The 13,293-nt window shown below is 29.9% G+C and overlaps 1 protein-coding gene across 1 annotated transcript in view; it reads left to right on the top strand.

Moving 5' to 3' along the window:
- The window catches only part of LOC141903423 (regulator of G-protein signaling 7-like), a 269,965-nt gene extending 257,965 nt beyond the window's left edge, over positions 1–12,000 (top strand). Inside the window, exon 14 of the mRNA XM_074791538.1 lies at positions 11,868–12,000. Coding sequence (XP_074647639.1) covers positions 11,868–12,000 — 133 coding nt within the window. The remainder of the gene's footprint in view (positions 1–11,867) is intronic.
- Positions 12,001–13,293: the final 1,293 nt, after the last annotated feature.

Raw genomic sequence — 13,293 nt, 5'->3', positions numbered from 1 at the left:
AATTATTAATGAGAATATTAACTTCCCAAGAAGATCTATTAAAGGTATATTAATATTTTTTACCATTGCAACATATACTAATGGTGCAATAAATGTTGATAATTATAATAATCTTGAAATAACAAAAGTAGAAATAACTATCGAAGGAATAGCAAATATTTTGTCAAGGAATGAGAATGATTGATCAATGGCCAGAAATTTGAAAACATTTTATGAATGAAAAAGTAAAATCATCTGAAAATTGTAATATTAATCAAATTGATTATTATACCGGTAATAAATATGCATTATGGTTAGATTTTAGAACAACAGAGGATAATTAATTACATGGTTCTGGAAAAAAATTACAAAACACTAAAGATGGAATACAATTATTCATGACAAAGAATAAAGGAATCAAAAATTTTAAAATGCACATTTATATTATATCTGACGCGCAATTAAATATTGTAAATTCTCAATTAAATAGTGTTATGTATTAGAATTTTAACTTTAATAAAAATTTATATAATAAATGGAAGGAGGTAAAGTATATAAACATATTCCATACATCGATACACATGAAAATAATGATGGTTTATATTATGTAATACCTTGTAATATAGCTTTGATATTTGATCCTATTTTCAAAAATTATAAAACTAAACTCATAGAAATCGATAATATTAAAACTGGTGTTGTTGATAATTTAAGTAATGTAATTGATAATAATGTAATACCTTCTACATCTAATAATGTAATACCTAATACATCTAATAATGTAATACCTACTACATCTAATAATGTAATACCTTCTACATCTAATAATGTAATACCTTCTACATCTAATAATGTAATACCTTCTACATCTAATAATGAAATAATATGAAATATTAGTGAAAATAGAAATTATTGTGATTATTGTAAAAGTGAATTTTCAAACGCTCCATCAAATTGGAATAATCATATGAATACAAATTCACATATTATTAATGTAATCGATCGTGTTGGTATAAGAGAATTTATAGAACACCCATTTAATTATGTTACAAAGTTTGTTTCAAATAAAAAAGTAGATGGTAAAGATTTATATAAAGATTTATTGGGTGAATTTTTATCTAAGGAACCTAGTAATGATGAATTAGATTTATCTGCTGCTAACAAAATATTAGAATCAAGCATTGTAAATACATTATTAAGGTCAAACACTAAGAAAGATGACAATGAAAACATAGTTACAGGAAAGCGTATTGATAATAAAGATTCTATGAAACTGAAATCAGAAAATAAAGATATAGTTGAGATGACTAATAAGTATATCAATAAACCAATTATTGGTGAAGATACGATAGAGCATTTGAATAAATTGTTAGGGTTTGATGATGAATTGGAGAGTGATGATGAAAGTGATTCAGAAAGTAATTATCTAACACTCAAAAAGTAATAAAGGTTGAAAATTGTATAAAATAATAGTAAATAAAAAAGGGGGTTTTAAGTATTTATGTATCTAATACGTATTTAATACATATTATTTGAAAATACCTTAAATTATATTTTTTTTTAAATTTATATTGAAACCTCAGTAATAATAAAGAACCTTTATTATTTTCAAACTTATTCATATATTAGTTGAAAAAATAGAAAATAAATTGGTTGAAAATTGTATGAATGATATTTATTTTAAAAAGAGGGTTTTAAGTATTAATGTATTTAATCTAATACGTATTTAATACGTATTGGATACATAGGTATATAAATAGTTATTTTATAAATTTATATTCATAGGGAAATTGTAGTCTCAGTAATAATTTTGAACCTTTATTATTCTTTAATTTATTCATATATTCATCATGTAATTCAGTAGGTATAATTTGATTTTCTTCCAATGATTGTTGCATAGATTTTCTATCTTTGTTATAAAATAAAACTAGAAATCTTATATTCTCCATTAAGTCTTTAACAATTGAATTATATTTTTGATTTAAAACCCATGTTGTTATCCCAAAATGTCTCCCAGAGAAAGCTAGATAACACAACTCACTTTCTCTAACTTTTGAATCATGTAAATTTGCACAATCATCTATAATGAATAATGTATTTGATCCTTTATAAGTATCAATTGCTATTTTAATACAATTATCTAAATTTTCTTTTACTGTTTTAGGATCTAATATAATAAACTTTTCTATTTTAACTATATCCCTATTATATGTTTTAATCATTTCATAAGTAGGACAGAATATTATAATATAATATAATATTATATTATCAAAATGATTCTTATAAATAGTTTCTAACAAATCTAATATGAAATATGTTTTACCACAATTGGTTACTCCAGTAACTAACATATTATGCGGTTCAAATAAAAATAAATCTTTATTCATTTATTCTTTTGATTTTACTAGATAAAATCCATTCATTAAATTTATCATCATATCCTTTATATTTCACCAAAGAATACTTTTTTCCTTTAAGAGTTTTTGTTTTTAATACTTTTTCTATTTTGTATTCTATTTCATCTGGATTTGGTACAAGTGATAATTCTTGTTCATAGAAATAACCTAATATTTCTTCATCTTTTAGATCTTCTAATTTATAAACAAATGGTTTAGTTAATATTATCTTTTTAATCTTGAATATTTCTTCAGTAAAATTAGGGGTATAACCTTTATAAAATGTTTTTCTATATTTAGATATTCTAACGTGTTGTCCAATTTTAAATTTAGGTTCTCAAAAATCATGTGTAACAAACGCTCCATATAAATTCTTCCAAACTATTTCCGAATCATCTTCTTTTGTAGCTTGTATAGGTTTCATGTTTATAGAACTATGTTTAGAATTATTATAACCTTTCACTAAATCATCTAACACATCGATATATTTATATGTTTCATTAGCAGTAAAATATTTCCACATTCTAGTTTTCAATGTTTTATTAAATCTTTCTATAATAGATGCTTTTTTATCTGAGTGTGTTGGAAAATAATCTACAACGTTATCAGATAATAGTTTTTTAAAATGTTTGTTATAAAATTCATTACCTTCATCAAATTGTATCTTATCTGGAATAGCTTCTTTAAATATTGATTTAAAAGCATTTGTTACTTCTATACCAGTTTTATTTGTGATTGGAATTGACCATGCGTATCTACTGAATGTCTATAACATTCAATATCCAGAAATATCCTTTGTTGTATTCTTCTAAGTTCTTCATGTCAATTAAATCAGCTTGCCATTGTTGATCGATATATGAAACCATAAATTTTCTTGTTAAATAAGTTTTATCCATTTTCTTATGGATTTGATATGTTGGTTGATTTTGTAACCATAATTTTAACTCACTATATTTTATATTACCATTTTCATTATCAGATTTAATTTTATTCCATAATTCTGAAACGCTAGAATATGATACTTCACTTTCTGGGTTATAATATAAAGGTTAAATATTGTTCTTTTTTCATCTTATTTTAATCCATTAATAATAATTTAGATTTAGTTTCAATGGCTTTATGATTTGACTTATTTTCTGGTATAATAGGTTTATTATCATTGGAATCATTATTGTTATAATCAGATTTATACTTATATTTATATATTACACCAGAGAATATAATAATTGTGATTTACCCAATTGTAATATATAAGTAATCATTTCTTCCACTATTAGAAGAATCAGATATATTATTATTTGAATCAATATCAGATAATTTCTGTGATTCATTTATATCAGTTAATTTCTTTTTCTTAGCTTTTTTTAATTCTGAAGATCTTTTACCTAATTCTCTTGCCCATTTAATTTGTTTCTCGGATCTAGGCTTCTTCTTAACGCCTTCACTCATTTATTTTAGTTAATTTTTGTTCTGATTCATTTTCTGTTTCGCTGTTTGGTTGTAGTACATCTGTTTCGTTCTTACCTGATTTATATTCCATAGGTTTGATATTCGAAAATGTTATGACACCAGTAGAAATTAATGTCATAACCGATCCTAATTGGAATGAAGCATAACCAACCCATTTTTGTAATTCAGTCATAACTAAGTAGTCATTTTTCAAATCACTATATAATTTATTTTCATCATCAATTGGTATTAACTGGTTACATAACTTAGAATAACATTTGACAATACCATCTGAAATAGAATCATTTATTCTAGCTAATCTAGCTTCTTCATAAATCTTAAAATATTTCATTACTTTATCTGGTTTCATAGCATCTAATTCTTGAAAAGTGATTATCTTAGTTAAAAACTCCTTAGATTTCCCGCCAGCAATTAATAATTCAAGATGGTGTTTACAATATAAGTAGTATTCATAATCAATATTGTTATTAACTTGAGCACAATTAGTTACAACTGTATCTTCATTATCACTTATACCCAAATCATCTAATGTCTTTTCAATATCAATACTATTCTTACTCGATTTCTTTGACATTTATATTAGAGAAAATAGCGGAAAAAAAATATAAGTATTATAAAATGATACCAGCATCTCTTTGGGTTAATACTAGTTAGTTAAAGGTAAAGAATTTTAGTATTAGTTATTTGTTTTTTTAGTATTTTTTATTTGTGATATAAAGTATTCTCTTTTGAAAAGAATTGTAAAAGAAAATATTAAAAATTAAAATAGAAATAATGGCTAGTTGAAGGTATGTAATTTTTAATATATTTTATTTGAATTCTATTTGATATCGCACTACTTTTGTTAATCTATTAGGAGCAGTAATTATAACTGTCCAGATAAGTCATTTCGGATCCTTGATATCAAATTCCTCAACGTATTGTTCGTTATTTGGATTATTATTCCATTGATCAATAAATTTCTTTGCCTTTGTTAACTGTTCTAAATATAACTGTAAATCTAGTTTATTAGATTTGATTTTATTTTCTTTCTTTTCAAGAGGTCTTAAATTTTTCCAATTCCAAATAAGTTTTTTATTGTATTCATCATTCATGTTAAATTTAGATATCGGTAACACGTGATCAATATGAAAATAATCTCCATAATTATCTATATTCATTTGACCATCGAATTGAAATATAATCCATGATTTGAGAAATTCATCTGTACAACCCAACAAATTAGATAGTGTTTCTGAATGTGTTTCTTTGTTGAATAATTGTGTTAATCTAGTCCTTAAACATTGTTTCAATCTAAAATTAAGATCTGTTTGATATCTTTCTCTCATATATTCTGCCATATAATAATTATAATGTTCTATATTATCTTCTCGATATTGTTTGGTATATAGTTTAGCGCAAGTTTTACAGCAATATTGAAAACCATCTTTGCTAATCTTACGCTTACTAAATTCTTTTAAACGTAATTTATCTAATTCACATTTAGAACACTTCTTGTAGTATATATTTATGTCACCAGTGTTATTTGTAATATTGATAGTTTGTGGTTGTTCTGGTTCCATTTGTTATACACATTTTTTTACTAAATTGGTTAATATTTTAGAATCCTCTTCCATTTCTTCGACCAACGTCATCCTTTTTCATTCCTCGTTGCTTTTGATAAGTCGTTTCGATTCCTTGATATCTAAATCATACCAGTTACAATACCCGCGTCACATGCGGACATACAGGAGCGCTTTTGCTTTATGCACATGCGTTAATCATAATCATATATTCATTCTATAAATTCTGTAAAATATTCATTATGCAAATAGAAACGACCGAACATAGAACATTCACCAAGTAGATTTACACAATACATATACAAGTATGTTCAGTCGTTTCTTCCAATACATCATTTGATTTCTATCAATACAATTTATAATTACAAACATTTTTTCAATTGCCGGTAAATATTTAACTACATCAACAAATGTTAAACTTAATCATTGGAGTCTTAATTTTTTTGAAATTCTTTTATAGTTTCTTCGTCGATCTTTTGGTGTTTCTACGCCAGTTTCTATTGGTTCGATATCCATTGTTGTTGATTCCTCAGTCAGAAAGAGTATTTGGAGTTTCTCTATCGCTTCTTGATGCGTATGACGTTTTATTAATCTAAAAGATATTCACGGTAACTCTAGCTATCTAAAAGATATACCAAATACACTTAAATATATCTAAAGGTTTCATATTTAATAGCCCTAATAACTACAAAAAACAGTACTTACATTTAGATTTAGAATTGTAAACTATAAACTCCTAATTGCGTTTCGAGAGAAAATATCCTAAGCGTTATGTTACATCGTCTATTCAGTTCCGGTGCGATTTCTAAATGAACACGTCTTCGATTATGACACGTCATCTAGTTCCGGCACGCCTTCTAGAATGTTCTACGCGTTTGCAGTATTATGCCATGTCATCTCTATTCAGAGTTCCGGTACACCTTCTAGAATGTTCTACGCGTTTGCAGTATTATGACTCATATGTCTCGGCGTCATTGTAACAGCTGTGAATTTATGGATTTATTCAATAGTTCATTAGATGAAATGTATATAGGCTCAAATAGAATCATGAATTATTTCAATCACACTTTACTAACACTTTTAATGTTTAAAAATCTAACTCATACAAATATAAATATTGAAATAATGTTTAAAATATATCTATATATCTATTCTATAAGAACTCGTACTCTCGTACTCTGGCTTGAAAGCCTACTTTTCTAATTTACCTGTCTTTAGTTTTATAAAAATGAATAAATTATATGTTTTCACTTAATAAAAATAAAAATAGTTATAATATAATCTATTTCTATACTTAAATTAATAATATATTCATTTTTATATAATCTAAACTAATTTATGTATCTAAGTACTAGAGGTACGAGTAAGAAAGTAAGAAAGTAAGAATTCTTGGATTCTTGGATTCTTACTCATACGTCTCGTACCTGTCTTACTTTCTTACTTTCTTGGATTCTAGAGACAGGGGGGCCTTATATTCAAATAACCCCTATGTCTTCACAGATTTATCATATTCATATTTTTAACTAATATAACTTATATTTCAACACTGGAAAGGTACAAATTATATTCAAATATATATTTTATTTTCATAGTAATTCTATGAATCTATCAGATGAATATCTTTATTCTTTGCGCAGCACTAAATTACGATATTTATCTTTAAATTAAGACTAAGTTATTGTTTCTTTTTGCTCACTGGGTTAAATAATATTTTGAATAGATTCAACTAGAAAAACAATAAACCAACTAACTTTGTATTAGATAAAGAGACCTATTATAATTCTAATGTTTTTTTTATTAATTCTTGTTTACTTTAGATTTCTTTACATTTGACTAAAATTCAACTAGAAAAACAATAAACCAACTAACTTAGTATTAGATAAAGAAACCTAGTTAAATGTAAAGAATTAAAATATCATATATAAATAAATTAAAAAATGAATTACTTCTGAGACTTAAATGTATTTAATACCATTAATACGTATTAAATATGTATTAATTTATTTTTTAATTTATTCATATATGATATTTTAATTCTTTTTGCACATGATGCTTAGTATATAGCGTTAGGTAGAACAATGCATACGCATCAATGAAAACAATCTCATCGAGTACAGGGAAAGAAGATTGCCAGAGGGAAGATCTCATGCTAACAATGTTTCCTGGACACCTCTGTCAAGGCCATCACCATCATCATTTTGAGAACTGCTATATACACTATGATCAAGATCATTTACCGCATGTATGTTCCAATGTCGATGCACACGAGATATATGTGAGGAAAATGATGATTTCTTTCTATATTTTCGCTCCACAGCCACGAAACGGACACGTTACCTCGACCGAACTCCCACCAGAAATGTGACTTTTCAAATGAGAAATAAGCTCAACAATATTTTCACAACCTTTTTTCCTCACAAAATAGTAATTAACACTGCAAATATATTCCACTATAAGCACATAACAAAACAGCATTGGCTTTTTCCTGATAACTACAGTGATCACGGGATTGTGACTCCTAATTGTTGAAACGCTCTTGAAGACACGTTCACAAATGGGTACGCAACATGGTTACTGTAAATTGCTTGTAAAAGAATGAAGACCAAGATGTTGAATGTAAACTTCTATTTTTCCACAAGCTGTCTGACATATGGCGCTTTTGAACAACTTTAACAGATAACAGTACCTGAAAAATTATCAAACTTTTAATTGAAAGGGATGCGTTAATATTGTCCAGTTAGATGACATATTCTAACTTATAATAAAACTAAATGCACAAAGTAAGAGAGAGTCATCATCATAGACAGTAATGATAGTACATATTTAAGGGGTAACTCTTCAGGTATTGCAGATAAAGTAGAAGTTTACAATCTCATATTCCATCGATTATAACATGATCGCCATGTCTTGTTTTTCAAATGATACCTGGTTTTCCTTTTGCTGGACTTAGTATTGTGACAACTGTGCGAGCAACCCTGGAATTTAACTTAAGTCGCATATGGAGCCACCTTAGGCTTGGAGTAAATTTGACTAAATTGACTAAATGTCTATTTCATCTTGACTTGAGAGCACATCAGGTGGCCTAGCCCAGTCCGCTCTGGTGGTACATACCTGACAGAAATCTTATTAGGACCAGAAAGGGGACATTATAAACATCGATTTTCAATCCATTCTTCGCTTTATTGAAGGATATCCAAAAAGTCTTCATTGAAAGGAGTTAAAAAGAGAAAACTGACTCGCTGCCAGTGCTTTCTGGTCCGAGTAAGACTTTTATCAGATATGTACCACTAAAACCGACTGAGCTATGCCATCTCGTGAGCTTTCAAGTAAAGTAGAAATAGACATTTCTCCGAGATTTTACTTAATTACATTGTCATTTAAATAACTTATTCATGTTATTCTGTATGAATTACCCGTGTGTTTTGTATTTTGTATTTTCTTATTTTGAAATTTGTAATTTTATTGAATTTGGGAATTTTATCCCGGAATTTCAATGTAATAAGGATCAATAAAGTATTGAATTGATTTGTCACCTTATACACATGCCATCAGTGGACGCGGAGCCGTGTATGACAGCTATGCTATTATAAATTGCTAATCTCATGAAACCTGCATACCCCTAATATCGAACATATTTTCTAAAACATTTGAATATTCGAAAGTTACCTGTCTGATCGTGGTCAAATTGTTTGTTTTAATGGTATTAACTCGTCAAGAAGAGGTATAACTATCGGAGTTCCCCAAGGTTCTATTCTCGGTCCTCTTTTATATCTATTATTCATAAATGATTGTGTCAATGCTTCAAAAATTCTTGACTTCACCCTTTTTGCAGATGACACAACCTTCGCTTATTCAAAAGATCATAAGAAGATATTCCAACTGATAAACAATGAACTCATCAAACTTCGAATGTGGTTTCGAGTTAATAAATTGTCTCTTAACCTTGAAAAATGTTATTTTATGATTTTCGGAAATTTCAAGGGTACCCCTTGTGCCATAAAAATCGGAAATGTCCCAATAAAGCAAGTTCATTCCACAAAATTTCTTGGTTTAAATATTGATAGTAAACTGACGTGGTCTGACCACATATCATTTGTCTGTAAAAAGATCTCTCGTAGTATTGGTGTTTTGAATAGAGTTAAAAGACGATTGCCAGTTTTAGTGATGAAAACCTTATAGTATAGTTTTGTTTACCCGTATTTCCAATACTGCAATTTTATCTGGGGCAATAACTACGAATCGAGAATCAGGCCAATAATCCTACTTCAAAAGCGTGCGATCAGGGTAATATCGAAGGTTACCTTCTTTGACCATACAGCCCCCATCTTCAAAAACTTAGGTATCCTTACTTTTCGAGCAATGACGAAATTTCAATTGTGCTTTTTCATATTTAAATGTAAGAATTCACTACTGCCTAACTCGTTTTCAGATTATTTTTCATTAAATTCCGACTTTCACCATCATCATACTCGAAACCGTCATGCATTCAAAGTAGAACAATTTAGAACCAATCGAAAGAAATTTTCATTAAAAGTATCAGCCCCTTTAACTTGGAATAACTTACCTTACTCAGTGAAGATCATTGGATCAGTATCCCCTCCAGTTTTTAAACGTGCTCTCAAACAGTATCTTCTCAATTAATGTTTCGATAACCTTGCCAGTCTCTTCCATCTGGCACTTAAATATTTTCAGTGTGAATGTAGTGTGAAAGAGAGTGTGATTGGGTGTACGAGGGTGGCATGAATATCATATAAACCTTAACAGGTTTCTTCATGTTTCCCTCCATCTTGAATTTTTGTATTTGTATTACTTAGTACGATTATTATAATTCAAAATGGAAAAATAAAATAATAATAATAACAATATTGAAATTATATGTTTGCACGTTTTTATATAGACCGCTTGTAGCAGCCGCCGATGAAATTCACGCCGGCCCTACTCAGATCGTAGATAGCTTTGTCATTCCACTAGCATCCCCATGTCAGGGTCTGACTTTTATATCTGACTTCCAAATCGTGTATACATCCGCCATTTAATAATCCGATTTACTTATCATTTCTATTTATGCCTGCCGCTCCTGATATAATCATACTTCCATTACTATTACAATACGTCTTCTCAAGATATTATCAATGCAATATAACATTTCGACGTTCAAATATAGGTCATTATAAAATCACAGGGAGCCATTCTACATCTTTATCAATAATATTTTGCCAAATAGCTTGTATGTGTACACATAAACCTGTGACGTTTTGCACATCGATTTACGGTTGTTGTAAAATGACGCTGAATGGTTAACATTGTTAAGGTTTCATTATGGTAACGTTTTATACATCCTCCCCCGCAGAGGGAGGATGCGTTTTATAAGGCGTCAAAAAAGTCCTCACCGTACGAGTCACGAACGCCAATTCGAAAACCCGGAAGTAAGTTGCGAAATTTTCGCGGATTTCGGTAGACCTGGTTCTCGCTCATGGGGCTAATTCGTGGAGCTCAAGCGTTTGAATCCCAAAATCTCTGGCTTGCTTCGTGGAGCTAACGCGTTCGAATCCCAAGATCTCTGTTTCGAATAATTTCAATTTTTTTTATCGATGTAGGCACAGCCGAGATTGTTCGATAATATTTTAATGCTTATAAGGCTATGGAAAACATGAAATAGATGTGCTAATGAATTCCGCAAAAATTGAATCGATGGCAATGTAATACCTATTACAAAACAACAAATAATGTGCATTCTTTTACTTGTGATCATTTTTAAATGAAAAATGTATGGAATTATGAAAAAAGATTTACAAAAATGGGGTAATTCAAATTTACATATTCCGTAAAATCAAGAGTTTTTATACAGTGTATCATTCCCATGTAAGTCTATGTATAACAATAATCGTTACTAATTGCTTTTCTTAATTCCCCTTTTCCCATCTAGTTCGCTCTATCGATTTCACACTGCACATTCTGTCTACTCTCATACACATATAACTATTGGCTCTACATACGCGCTTTGGGGATCATTCTATCATTCTACGATCCCACGAAATATTCCAACGAATACCAATATTGATTGATTACGCCCACATTGCATATTCCATGGAGATTATTTGTATATAGAATCTCAAACAAATTATCAGTTCTATTGAGTTTGGCACCATTATTCTATTGAGTATTGTGTATTTTGACAAACTTGAAAAACATGAAATTGGCGCGTCGTTCGTGAGGCGCTTTGTATCAGCTTGTTTTTAATGGCAAATTATAGTGGTAATTGATGAATTCTAGTACTGATTAAACTAGACACACTTTTTTTCCCACACAAACTAGTCGTGTGTTTTTACCACTAATCTGCAGCAATTCTTATGGAGAATAATGGAGTAGTTCTATGTTAAAGAAATCATTTGATTTCCATATTATTGATGACGCACTCGATTATTATGTTTCTATTTAATTGTCAATGTATTGATTTCAGATACACATTTGATGCAGCACAAGCACACGTGTTCGCTTTGATGAAAAGGGACAGCTATCAACGATTCTTGAGATCAGATCATTATAAAAATCTACTTGCAAATGCTCTCCAACCATTTTTAAAGAAAAAATAATCACTCAATGTCGCTTCAAAGCAGCTATAACATACTTTTTTGTATTATTGTTTCTTTCACATTCGAACTGAAGGGAATTATAGAAATTGAAAATAAAGATCATTGCCGATGAACCAGGAAAGAAAATAGTTACTAAAACGCGCCGTGCTGACCCGATTATGGTATTCTCGAAGCAATCCACTCTGACTTTATCGGTGCAGACCTCATTTTGCCGCATAGAAATCAAGGGGCAGCGACTAAAGTTAAATGAGGAGAATAGACTGTTTATCGTTGTTGTCATATCCGGGATACGCAGAATGTTCCAAAACACTGAGTTTCTTCAACTTCACTATCATCATAAACCGGTTTTCCCCCCGGAATGCGAATTTCTTTTCACACCACGTTAGTTTTTGTTGCGCATGCGTTACCTAATCCCGGTTTACATGTCCATGAATGATGAAACGAAAACAAAATGGCGCCCTCTCCGACCGCAGATATGCAGAGTCGTGGGTTAGGCCCTATTGGGTCCAGATGGTAAGGGTATTTGTAGAAGGTCCAGAAGGGTAGGGTAAAGGATCGGGGATTGAGTTATGATAAGCCTATAGATAGTGTAACACGTATGGATGAGGCAGTTCGGCTTTGGCTCAGGTGCGTTGCTCTGTTATGTCGGTGCTGTTCGAATCACGTGCGGTTGTATTTTTTTTAAGTCCCAAACTTTAGTGACAAATCTGTATCTGTTAGTTTTACCGACTAAACTGCTGTAAGCCTATATTATATAATGCATTAATCATTTGAATCTTGCTCTTCATAATTGTTGTATTATCAAAATATAATTGAGTCTCTGTATGTATTTTGGTGTAAGATTTCGATATAATCATTTTTTCTCTTCACATGTCAATAGGCTAACCCTGTCAATCTAATTATTCATGCTATCTCATTTCGCATCATCTTTTTTTAAATACCCGGTTCCTTCTTTGACTGTGTGAAAAGCCTGGGATTGGGCTTGATTGTTTAGCAATTGTAATAAATTGTATAGATTGTGCTGAAGTCTGGTGGCACAGAAGCACATTTTTGGCCATATGGTTGTCGGAACCGGCTGCTGCGTACTTGAATAAGTTATTTTTTTACATGTTTAGATCACGTAATAGCCTGTCAAATGTTCAAACAAAATGGTGGACCTGGTGTGAAAAAAATTTGCCACGGGGATACCCAGTGTCGGACAAGGTACTAGACCAATCGATGCACTGAGTTAGCTTCGAATCCCACTTGCACGGACATTGTCTGCCATTGTTTCATGATACCGTTCACTGGCTG

Source organism: Tubulanus polymorphus, chromosome 4, assembly GCF_964204645.1.
Source record: "Tubulanus polymorphus chromosome 4, tnTubPoly1.2, whole genome shotgun sequence".
NCBI classification, from domain to species: Eukaryota; Metazoa; Nemertea; class Palaeonemertea; order Tubulaniformes; family Tubulanidae; genus Tubulanus; species Tubulanus polymorphus.
The sequence above is the reverse complement of the archived record's forward strand: the minus strand, read 5'-3'. Positions and strand labels throughout refer to the sequence as shown.